This window comes from Chiroxiphia lanceolata, chromosome 1 (assembly GCF_009829145.1).
Source record: "Chiroxiphia lanceolata isolate bChiLan1 chromosome 1, bChiLan1.pri, whole genome shotgun sequence".
NCBI lineage: Eukaryota > Metazoa > Chordata > Aves > Passeriformes > Pipridae > Chiroxiphia > Chiroxiphia lanceolata.
The window spans coordinates 62,065,528-62,078,222 of NC_045637.1; the positions used below are offsets into that span (position 1 = coordinate 62,065,528).

Here is a 12,695-nt window from a genome sequence, read left to right on the forward strand (position 1 = left end):
GTGTTTTAATAGGGAGACATTTACTAAATTCTATGATTTTGTGGCTTCTTTTATTCAAGGTACTAAAATGTCAGGGTTGCTATTGCTAATTATTCTTGGAGGTATAGACAGTCACTGTTGTAGCAGAGTTTATAAGAGATTATCAGCACCTCACTGAGCATACATATCTTCCTAAAATATTTTTTAAGATATTTCATGTTTACATTCATTTGTGTTTTAAATGAGTAAGGTTTATAGCTGAAGGCAGACGGAGTCCTAGATTATTGTTCACAGGGCAAACGCTATTGTTGCAGTTTTCCTGCAAACAGCATGTTACAGCCATGATGCAGAAGGATGTAGTTTTTTGCTAGGGGTCTTGCAGAAAGCCACGATAAGATAAGTGAACAAATGGACAGAGTAATATAAGAAAATGTTATGTTAATATTGATAAATAACAGTAGTAAATTGCCCACTCATTCATCATCAGGGAGTGATGGCAACAAGTTCAGAAAGGAGTTGAATTGGTTGTAAAAGGTGTGAACATTCTCATTGTGCTTTGGGGAAATACAGCCTCTTCTAGGATTATCCTGGTGGTGACTCTAGACATGAACTGGGAACAAAAAGAGCCCTGGGAACCGATTTCAATAAAAACCAGTTCTCTGTAGCATACTACACAGTGTCTCCTCTCCTGCTGTCTCTCTGTACTTATTTATTCCTAATGTTGCTTTGTTACTGTGCGAGCACAACTCCTCATCTAAAAGAGCTTATGACTTGGGCTGTGTTAACTATTCACATTGGAGAAAACAGAAACATTACGTTGCTTCCTGCGATGCAGCCAAAAGCAGCAGCAAACGTGATGTGTCAGTCATACCGTAATCTGATTTGATTCTGAACAGTCAATATCTAACAGAGACAGGTTGCAAACGGCTTTATTTTCCCCCCTTGCTGAAGCACTTGTCCCCCAGACATGCTGTGAGGTTGTCTGAGTTACTGCTTCATCTGAACTGAAACAATGTATCAACACAGCATTTTCTTGGAGGGCTTACAACAAAGCATTCGAGCTTTTCCAGAGGATCACAGCCATTAAAGACTTTTACTTTTTGCTAGAGGAAACAGGCACCCTGCTCATTCAATAGTTTCCTGTCAGGCTGTGCTTGCTGCTCCTGGTGTTCTGGGACGTGTTTCAAATGAGGACAATGCTGTGAAAAGTTCTTGGTTTTCGAAGTGTCAGCTGAGGTCAAGATCCTTTGAAAATTGTATTCCCGTGGGAAGCAGGGCACTCTTAGAAAAAGCAAAGTTTGAGTACGGGGGTCTTGTACATTCAAGAACAACTTTTAGAAACTTTATCTGAAGCATTGCTGTGTCACGTCTTAAAGAATAACAGATTCCTACCAGCAGGCAAAGCATTCAGCTGGCATTCAAAATGCTCCCCTTTTTAAATGGATGTGAATTATATGGCACCCAGTTCTCGCCCTCTTGCACTCCTGTTTATAGTTGATTATGGAAACTGAGAAATGCAGCATCTCCATGAAGATGGCGTCTTCAGAGGATGTGAACGAGGTGCTGGCACACATTGGGACCTGCCTCAGGAAGATATTCCCTGGACTCTCACCAGTGTAAGTATTTTTTAGGGCACCTCTACTGGGAACAGATTGTGCGGAAACGGTGACAAGCCACCTCTTCTTATCCACTGGTCTCTCCACCCTGACCTCAGAAATGCACTGAGGATAGAAGAAACAGCTTGAGGCAAGCAGTAAGCTTTTGTCCAGGTATATGGCAGAAACAGCAGACAGTGCAGAGCACAGGTAGACCATGTGTGGTCTTCTAGGGTCGTAAGTGCCTTTGGTTTGAAGGGGGCTGCAAGCATTTGAAGTCTTCAGTTTTCATTTTACCTTGTTGCCTCTCTAGCCTCAGGTTCTGTCTTTTTGTTGTATCTTACTCCCTTTTGGTTCATTTCACACCCCCCACCCCGAAGTAAAATCAGATTTGGGAGAAGAGTAAATTCCATTTACTTTCAGTATTTGTGAAACAACACACATGATTGTGAACCTAGTTAGCCTAGTTCTTCAAAACAGAGCCCTGGTCAGTCTTGCTCATGCCTTTTGTTTTCTCTCTTACCTGTGCCTGAATTTTATTGCCTTGCAGCAATTCTCAGTACTTTTTCTTTATTTTTTTTTCTTTCTTCTCTGTATTATTGCCTCATCTTCTTCACTCTCACCAGATCACGCAGCTCTGCTTTATTCTCTTCAGCTCCTGGTTTTCAGCATTAGTAGAGAAAATGGGCCGTGGAAAAGACTTCTTCCAGACATGTTGATTTTTATAAGTGAACTTTAGTAACAGACTTTAGATGTGAATGGTCAGGCTAAACTGACATGTTTTATTCTAGGTGCATGTCTTTATTATTCACCTTTCCTGTAGGTGGTGTAGGAAATCAAGTTCATAGATTCTGGATGGCAGGTGTTTTTTTGTTTTGTTTTGGGGGTTTCGTTTGGTTTGGGTTTTGTGGTTTTGTTGGGGGGTTTGTTTGTTGTTTTTTGTTGTATTTGTTTTTGTTTGTTTTTGGGTTTTGCCAGTTTTCCTCTCTGGCAGTGTTATTAACTGCCTTAGTAGAGATTGAGCTCTTCCTTCAAAGAGCGTGCGTGCAACTGATCAGGTTTGCTATAAAACCTCAGTAATGCTGTGAGACATGCAGACAGAAAGAGGAAAGAGGGCTGGGAGGTTACATGTGTTTGTCGGAGTGTTTATGAAGGCCTTGAGCTTTATACATGTTTTCTGTGTGCTTTCTTGAGAACTTTGCTGAAGCATTTGGGGGAAAGTGGTTTCTCCTGTTAATATCACTTATTAATTCTCTTCTGCTCCACCCCCACCCCCTCAGACCCTGTCCTCCTTTATGGAATTCTGCAGTTTATGAGGCAGTTTTGTCATTCAGAAGAACAGATAATTTTATTTCTTGAAAGGCAGGAAGGGATTGTGTTTCTTTTTTGTCTAGGCAGGAAGAATACTACCAAATTACGAAGATTGGAGCTGGTTATCAACAGTGTAACCTAGAGACCAGATGTAGTGGCTCAGCTGTTTGCATCATGGTACTTTTTCTACATCAAAGCAGTGTATATGCAGCAGTGGTTTCGTCATCTTCATGGCTAGGATTCGCGAACGAAGATTTGGGAAGGGCTCTACCCACGTTTGTTGCAAGCACTTTGGTGGCTAAAAAGGCCAATACGAGACAGGCATGTCCAATTGCAAAAGGCACAGCAGAAAGACTCCTTCGATGGTATATTCTACAAGGCACGATTCTTTCTGCATTGTCTTTTCTCCTCAAGGGTGATCCTGCGTGCTTTCTCAAAGGCATCAGCAGTGTTATAGGTGGTGTGTCTCCAGACCTCCCGATTGGAGGCCAGAGTAGACCAGATGTGATGATCAATATGGCCAAGGCTGAGATGTTGTTTCAGGGAGTCCTTGTATCTCCTCTTTGGGGCTCCTCTCTTGCGGCAGCCGGTGGCAAGTTCACCATAAAGCAAGATCTTAGGGAGGCGGTGGGGCAATGATTAATACCATGTCTCTCCTCTGTTTTGGCCATCCTGGAGTTAGATGAGGGCTACAGGTCTCCTTAGTGTAAGTGATCCTGTCATACAAAAGGGCTTAGTTGCTCCAGTAGTCACAGGGTTAATCAAAAGAGAGAGAGAGAGAAAGAAAGAGAGAAGAGACAAATAAATGTCAGTCCTACTGGGCTGCATAATGGTGTGTGTGACTTTTAGGTAGGAAAGTGAGTAATGGTAATTCTTCCTGTACACTCATTTAAAAATATCCTTAAAATAAAAAAGATTTATGTGCTTGAAAAAACTTTCAAAGCCATGAATGATGTTTTTCCCCCTCTTTTGCATCTAGGAGGATTATGAAAAAAGTAACTCTGGAGCCTTCAGAAAGACTGGCTAATCTCCAGGCCCTGTGGGACAGTCAGACAGTGACAGAACTCGGACCTTGTGGTGAGAATGAATTGAAATGCTCAAATATAAAAAGGCTGGAATTGCAGTGTCAGGAAGTTTAATTCTATTTCTGGCAGAAGCTTGTAAAGGTGTAATTAGTTTTAAGGTGTAATTAGTATGAAGCAGACTTCTGATTGGTAGGTGAAGGCACTATATTAAGCTTTCTTGCAACTTACCAGGCAAAGATAGGGTAGTCTCAGTTTCTTTCATAAGCACAATGGACACTCTGCTGAGAAAAAAAGAGAGTGAGTTTTGAAAAATTGGATCTTTAAGTATTAAAGTATCCTTTTTGGTGTATGCTTGTTTGCTTGTTTTACTATTATGTTAAATACTCTCTTGGGTTGTTGTAGGAGGCTTTTCGCAGATGTATGCTTGTGTTTGTGATTGGCTTGGATTTCCTTATAGAGAAGAAGTACAGTGGGTAAGTACATGTCTTGTTCTGAAGCCCTTTTCAGCTAACTGTACAAATGATGAAAAAACAGGTAAATTATAGTGCTTGAAAAAAACCCACTTCCGTAAAGATGTATTTGATGATGTATTTTTAACAGGATGTCGATACAATTTACCTGACACAAGATACCAGAGAGTTGAATTTGCAAGACTTCAGTCACCTTGACCACAGGTAAACCATATACAGTAATCGTGATAATATTGATAAATTGGGATGGTCCCATAGCTGTTACTGGAGTGTGTAGACCTGTGAAATGACATTAGCATTTTTAGTTTTTGAAACAAAGTTACTGTTTTTTGCATAAGAGCCCTATGGAAACCACATTTCATTCAGGTGGCTGAGAAGATAAATATATTTTCTTATTGGAAGCACTCCAAAAAGTTAGCAGATAGATACTTTTCCTGTGATGGCGGATGTAAGAGCTCAAATTCAGCAGATAAAACATGCAGCTACATCTGGTGGGCAAAGCAAAAAAGGAAATTATACAGTCTTTACTTATGCAGAATCTTTTTCTCATGGCGTACACAGTAAAGGAAATTAGTTTTTGTCAGCAGGTCAGTAGAGGGTTTAAGTCATTCAACTGAATTCCAGCCAGTAGTCTCTTCACTTATAATAGATGGTATCAAAAATGTGTACTTCCAGAAAGAAACTAATTGAGGGTAATTTTATCAGGAGATGCTGAAACTAACTAAGTGTTGTATTTAGTTTACTGAATTTAGCTGGCTCAGAAAATTGGATTCTAATTTTCTGAATCTGAAGATATTACAAGTAGGAGAAAACGGGAGGGATTCTTAACTAAAATCCATCATTATTCAAGGAAAATTACAAATGTAAGAAACTGTAAATAAGATAAAGCATTTGTTTCTTTGGAAAAGACCCATGAAAGAATTTAGAAACTGTCAGAGGTATGATGTTAGAATATGATAATAGGCAGGCTGAACTTGTTGGTAGGTAAGTAAGAGTATTTTGCGACAGCATTCTTTGCAGCTTTAAGCTATCTAGTATGTAAATTTGCAAAATATCCCATTCAAATACTTACTCAGCTTCTGTGATGGGTTTTCATAGTCTGCACTGCATCCCATGGCAGTTACTGAGCAGTACCTGTGTTGACTAACAGCAGTAACTCGAATAAGGCTACAAGGCTGCAACTAGTGCATGACGGATGTAGCCAAAGACTCTTTCTTTGGTTAAGCCTTGCTGAAAAAAGATAAGGGGAGGAATACTATTCAGCAGAAGGAAATGTGGGACAAGAATTTAAGAATGCTTTAAACATAATTATTGCAAGTTGGAAGCACTGAGGAGACTGTGGGCATTCTCGAGAAAGGGACTTACTGAGCTTCAATCGAAATTAAATATTTTAACAATTTATGTGGAGTGAAAAGTGTTACTTGCTAGGAGAAGTAGAGTGAAGTGTTTTGAATATTTAGAGTATCTCAGCTGGTTCAAATGAGTTTGGCTTTTGGAAAGCGAAATAATGGGTTAGTTGCTTTACAAAAGCTTTTTGTTGAAGTATACCTTACTAAATTGATGTCACTGAAGAAACATATTTGTGTTGTTAAGAAATGTCTTTATTAAATGTCTCATGATTGTCTGTGTCCAAAGATTCAAAACTATTCTCAAATGATTTACATACTGTGGAATCCATCTTGTCATGAAATTTCAAGAAAACTTACATTTTTAGAAAGCCAAAACCTTATGTTATTCACTAAAAATACAAATTAGGAATTGAAATCCCAGTCAAATCAAGAATGTGTGTAAGCATTTTACAATATATTTAGGACAGTGAGAATGCTACAAATTTACACTATGCTATTATGCTATGGATTTTGAGAGACTGTTGTATGTCTTGTTCATCTAATTTTTGGGACTGCCAAACCTATATACTTTATGTTGTGGAGTAGCTGTGAGGTAAGTTAGGAAGGGTACATCAGTCCTCTAAATCCAGGAGCTATGCACTGCAAAAATAAACATTTTGTGTTTTTCCAAGTAAAACATTTCTGTTAAAGGTCAACATAAAGTGGCATGAATTATAGATGAATTGAAGTTCCCAGAGCATCATAACATGGCTTGCTGCATGGGAACATGACTTCTGAGGTTTTATCTGAAATTATGTTATGCTGTGAACCATATAATTGTTTAACAACAAAAAAAGACTCCAAGTGAAAAGGGCATGTTTAATTCTCTTGCATGATTTTCGTCTGTGTAGCATATATTTTAGCTTATTTGGATATTCAAAAAATTGTAAAAAAAATGTGATCGTTTAGATTGTTTTTTATTTTGTACTGTTTCAATTTCTCGCCATCTTAAATACACTGGGTTCCTGAGGTGTTGAAAAAATGTGAAGGCATTAGATAAGATTGAATGTCGTTGAAGCTTGCAGAGATTTTCTGTGTACCAGAAGAACAGAATCTGTTTTCCTTTTAAGATGGCACAGATTTATCATTTATAAGTATTACTTTACTCTGGATGGTAATTTAATAAACTGATGAATATAAGCAACTCAATGTAAGTCAATGAGGGAAAGTTAGGAGAAGGTCCTGCTTTTGGAACTGGTCATTAGCATTCTTTCATACCATATTGCAAAAGAATTCAGGTCATTGTTAATACCACATCTAGAGTTTAATAGAATAAAGTGAATAAAGCAGTATATAATTTGGAAGAGAACAACTTCAATATTTCTTGAAAATGTCATAACTTTCCCACTAACTCTAAGCACCTGTTGTCCTTCACCCATTTCCCTCCCAAGCCAGAGGAGCAAAGGGGAGAAAGGTACAGACTCAGGCAAGTTCTGTCTGCAGCCACTCTCCTGCCCAGAAGTTACTGAGCTCTTGACTGCCCTCCAAGGGGGCTTAGCAGCTCCATGGTAGTGTAAACACTTGCAGACAGTGATCCCTGATCATCATTCCTCTGTTCTTTTGAAGGAACTGGGCTGCTGCTGACAGCTGAAGTACAACTGCCAGTGGTGCCTTCTGCCTCTTTTATGGGTGATGGTTCACAGCACAAACAGTTCTGCTCCTCCAGTGTGATGGTAGTACCATCAGCCTGTCCAATCTTTGCCCTGTAGCGTTCACCACCAGCTGTGGCTGGCTGGTTACTGCTGGGTGGATAAGCCAAAATTTCACCTGAAATGTTACTCTTACATTCATTCCACTTCAAAGGCAAAGGCACTGTCAAGAGGGACATCAAAGCTGCTAATTCATTACCACCTTACTGATCTCACCAGGGGCCCACAGAGGAGGAGCAAACCTCCGTGTGTGGATATTCTATACTCCCATAGCAAAGTTCCTCCCTGCCCAGCCTAAGGGGGAAATACCTCTGGGTTGCGATTTTTTTCTCGCCTTACATTTCACTAGTTAGTGAAACTAACATTGCTTTACATGGAGATCGAGTGTGTATGTGTGTAGGAACAAAAACTACATGGTGGATAGAAATAAACCTATACACTTTACGAAGCTGCCAAGTCTCTCCTGTGCCAGTGGAAACAAATTCACCACAAGACCTGATGTGTGCTGTAAACAAGATGGAAAGATAGCATAGTCCTTGAAGGGCACTACACGCTATTTCCTCTGCAGGAGTGTGAAAACAGTCTATTTGCATGAGCTTCTCGGGTGGTGGGCTACAGACTTTTGCTACAAAATGTTGCACCTTCTCACTGTTACCTTAGTGATGGGCTTGTACTTCCAAATCTAGCAACTGCAGTTCCCAATATAGCCTACTGGATGCTGCTTGTCCGTGTGGTGTTACCTTGTCTCTTGGCTTTCCTATGTGTTTAACAACCACCTGATGTGTCTGAATGTTTGTAGAGGAAAACTGAAGGGGAGGAAGAATAAAAAGAAGCTGGGAGAAGGGGTCTGTGTGTTTAGTGCAGACCTGTGCCTACCTGCTTACGTCCTGAATGAAGAGCTGAGGGAGTGTTGGGCTAGCTTATAAAAGCCAATACTTTTAAATTTCTCCCTGCAAAGACTGAGGCTTGGATGGCATTGTTTGGCTGGTTCGATAAGTTTATGTATATTACAGCTCCTTATTTAATTACATAAACAAGGGCTTTCTAAGTAGCTGTTAAGCTTCTGTGGAGGTGTATATATGTATTTAATATGTTGCATTAAAATGATCGAAGTGCTGCACTGCTAAATAATGTGTAGTGCTTCATGAATGACTGTGTTGGGGGGTGGTATATGGACATGATATTTGTCAACATCTGTTATTGGAGAAACTAAACAGAGGGAGAGCAGATCACGTTAACAGGCTTGGAATTAAGAAAATGGGAATAATTTAGAATTTCATTTGTGAAATCTCTTTTGCAATTAAGAAGGGTTTGTGCTGAATGTCACATTATCCTTTTGCAGGTCTCCTGCTTCCTGGGGGAATTTAACTATAAGAGATAAGACAAGGAGGTGTTCTCTAGAAACATTCAGTCATGGAATTGTATTAATCATCAGACTGCCAAAAAGCTTTTTAGTGTCATGCTAAATATAATTAGAGGTGATTAAGAAGCGTAAACACGTCACAGGCTGAAGAACAAAGTTATGCTAAAGTAGGAATGGCAGTGCAGACAAATTCTGATTTTAAAATTCTTGATAGAATGGATGTCAGTTGGCCAGTCAAAAATTTCTATTAAAATAAGAGGAAGACACACTGCTGCTTTTTTAGAATGCAGAGCTTTCTACAATGGGGATGGTAGGCAATTAGCATTGCAAAAGTATGGGCAACGAGATATGGAAATCTCTTAAGAGATTGTTTCAAATGACAGTCATATGAAATGTGTGTAAAAGTGTTTTTCTTTTTCTAGAGACTTAATACCTATAGTTGCTGCTCTGGAGTATAATCAGTGGTTTACAAAGCTGTTCCTCCAAGGATCTGAAATTAGTAAGTAATAAATTTAAACATATACCTGCTCCTATCAGGCTATGCTGTGTTTTAAAGGATGCTTTTACATTTTTAAGGTGAAATTTTTTAGGTGAGTACAACCAGACAGTCTGTTGACAATTTTTTCCCCTTAATCATATCAGGAAAATGGAAACTGTTGGATAGTCAATTCGTGCCATAGAAACACTGCTAGAGTCAGGTCTTGTCAAAATTTCAACTGATAAAATCTGAAAACTTCGTTGGGTGATAGCAGTAGCCCATAAACTATTTCATTGGGCATTACTGACTACCCACAAACAATATTAGATGATCAAATAGGAAACCTAAAGCAGTCAGAAGTTTACTTGCTTTTTGGAGGTAAAAAGAAACGCCAGGATTCCTGGGTTTTTTTCTTGCATATAAAGCAGGTTTTTTCATTGCAACTTGATGATTTTCTCTCCCAGTTGTCTGAAGCTAAGTCTGTGTAGTATAAGTATGTAGTGATGCGTTGCACCGATATTTTTCCGTATCAGTTTTCTTTCTTAAAGGCAAAAGGGGGGCTAATCTAAACAAGTGGACTACTGAAGAAAGGGCCAAGAAAATCAGTAATTAGGTGACATTTTAAATATATCTAAATACCCTATTTCTTCTGAACTTGAAAGTTTTTAGTCACAGGTGGAGTTAGTGGTTTGCTTGAGAAATTGCCTTCATTGCTTGCATCCAGAACCTTTCTCTAAAAACAGAGGTCAAACCTCATCTTGTTTAAATTGATGCAATTTATTGCTCTGAAAAGCTCTCATTACATTCCTAAGCTATCATTTTCCATGAAAATTCAATAGAAAGTAGCTTATGTGATTCTCGGCAGAACAGTAAGCAAAAACTTTTCTTTCTTGCTGGACACCTTACCCAAAGTTATGCACAGAATGAACTGGTGGTATTTTTAGTACTGTTGCAGTTTGCTGTTAAAATTAGCGTTGTTAAAAAATACAGTGCAATTATCAGTTTTGCTTCAATGAAATGGGATTGTTTAGTTAGAAGACTGGGTGGTGTAGTTTGCTTAGAACAAAAACTGGCCCTATACCGGCGCTATTATCTATCTCAGATATATCTATGTGAATGTTTGTTGGTTGTTTGGGTTTTTTTTTCCCAGCAACTCTTCTGTGGAAAACAAATAAACTTTATCAATTTTGAAAATGCATCAGTTACTTAAAAAAAAAATCAAAATCTTTTATCTTCCACACGTTCAGTTTTCAGTCAAAACATGAGGAAAGTGTAAATTGTTGGACATGTAAATTGTTGGACTGTAAATCCCTGGCCATAAGAATGCTCACGAGGGTCAGTATGAGGTCAGACATATCCGAGGCCATTGAATGCATTGTGCTTCATGAGTCCCACTCTGACATTGTGTTTGATAGACAGTATCCATAGTGTTTTTATAGTACATGCATGAAACTTTCCACTTGCAGTCACACTGTTGTAGAAACACTGTGATAATATTCTGAATTAGTAAAATATGGAAGGTAAAGATAGACTTAGGAAGATGGCTGAGCTGACAGTCTTCATAAAAAAATTGTCCCCTTTACTGTGTAAAGGATTCATAAGATTTTTTTGTGTGTAGTAGACTAAGTTTGTTTTGTTTAGGGTATTTTTTGGGAGATTCAATTAGTTTAAAAGTAAAAAAAAAAAAAAACCAAACAAGAATACACAACTAGAAAATGTGAGACTGTCATTAGAAACAAAGATGTCCCAGGTATGAATGTCACGTTGTTTTTAAAGGCAGATAACAGAATAGTTTCAGCACTTCATGACCATGACTGAAATTCAGCTTTGAATATCACATGAACACTTGTTAGTGTGTGCTGGGAGGGAAGTCAAATCCAGAAGCAAAATAGAAGTTTATAATTAAAAGTGATGAGGTGCAGAGCTCAGTGCATGGTTTTGAATCATTAAGGTTCATCTCTCTATTTGAAAGGGCAGAGCAAACAAACTCTTGTTGTGTCATATTCCTTCATGGTACTTGCAAATATCCATGCACATTCTAGAGTCCAACAACAGTAAGATCATGAGATAGATTTGCTTCTGCAAAGGTTCGAATAATTAATACTGAAATACACTGGCCCTTTAAACACTAGTCCCTGGCAGCCTTTGGAGGATCTATAGCTGGGGTACCTTTGCTCCTGAGGTTTTGGTTTGCCTTTTTTTTTTTTTTTTGTCTGCCTTGTATAATCTTTCTTTGTGTTTAGTTTGTCATTCGTGGGCGGGCTTTATTCTCCTTGCACTGGTTACCAATTTCTTCTGAAGGATTAGCATGCCTATGAACAAGATTTCTTTAAAAATTAAATCAACGTTTCTTCTGAATCACAGGATTTAGGTTTTTTTTCCCTTTATCATAAGAATTCTACCCCTTATGGTTAGGTGGCCTGATTCATTAATTACTTGCTTTTAGTCTGCTTCTTGCTTCTCTGAGTCTTTTCCAGAAGTCCTCTGTTGCCACCTGACTCTCTTAGTTGTTTCTGATATTTTTACTTACTATTATGTATGACAGAAGATGGTTGTGGCCCGGATCCTGTAATGATGTACACCTTAACTCAATAACTGTCTGTTCTGTGTTTGTGTTCTTTAACACTGTTCTGTCTTTTCTGTGGCAGTCCACTGATGTCTGTGAGCAGATACTGCGAGTGGTGAGTAGGTCCAATCGATTGGAAGAACTGGTATTAGAGAATGCCGGGCTTAGAACGTAAGTAATTCCTTTGAAATGTTGCTTTAGTTACTGCTTACTCCCAGTAAAAGGAATGTGTGATGTGTATTAGCCAGAATAAGCATTAAAAAAGCTTGTACCTCAGTGTCTGTCTTGTTCTGAGGAGCCTGTAGTCACAAGCTTTTATTGGGTTGTCCCAGAGGTTTCTCTTGTCCAAGAAATCCCTTTAAAGTGATGTTTTTAAGATTCTGCTTGGTGAGTGGGTTAAGTGGAGGCAAAATGATTGAATGAGAGCATAAACCCTAAACCAGTTTACACTATTCCTCTCCAAATATGGCTGCTGATAGGAGTATGAACGCCTTTTTGTCATTTAAAAAACAATGGTTTAAGTTTGGTTAAAAAAATGCATTGTTCCATCCTGCATAACCCGTTATTGTTTCATTCTCAAATGACGCTAGTGTTATCTTAGTGTGGATTGTGATCTGCTCAAATATAACAGGACTTCTACATTAGCAACCTTTTCAAAAAAAGTAGATAATTAAGTTTAATGGCTTGCCATAGCCTTAAAAGAAGATACGTAGAAGTAAACCATACATAAATTGCATATGTTTTAAATACAGTAAGTTGTAGTTACTAGGTATTTGCTTCTTTCTCCTTCACAGGAAATAGAAGCAAAGTTGAAGTTACAAACTAGCACAGTTGGAAGTATTCGTAGCTTGTCTTAGTGTTAGGGTAGTGT

At 38.5% G+C, this 12,695-nt stretch overlaps 1 protein-coding gene across 1 annotated transcript in view; it reads left to right on the top strand.

The window, feature by feature from the left end:
* CARMIL1 (capping protein regulator and myosin 1 linker 1) overlaps nt 1–12,695 on the top strand; it is a 193,274-nt gene that overhangs the window by 85,008 nt on the left and 95,571 nt on the right. The window contains 7 exon segments of the mRNA XM_032681955.1: nt 1,474–1,595; nt 3,865–3,962; nt 4,313–4,383; nt 4,511–4,584; nt 9,203–9,257; nt 9,259–9,279; nt 11,907–11,995. Of these exon segments, the coding sequence (XP_032537846.1) occupies nt 1,474–1,595; nt 3,865–3,962; nt 4,313–4,383; nt 4,511–4,584; nt 9,203–9,257; nt 9,259–9,279; nt 11,907–11,995 (530 nt within the window).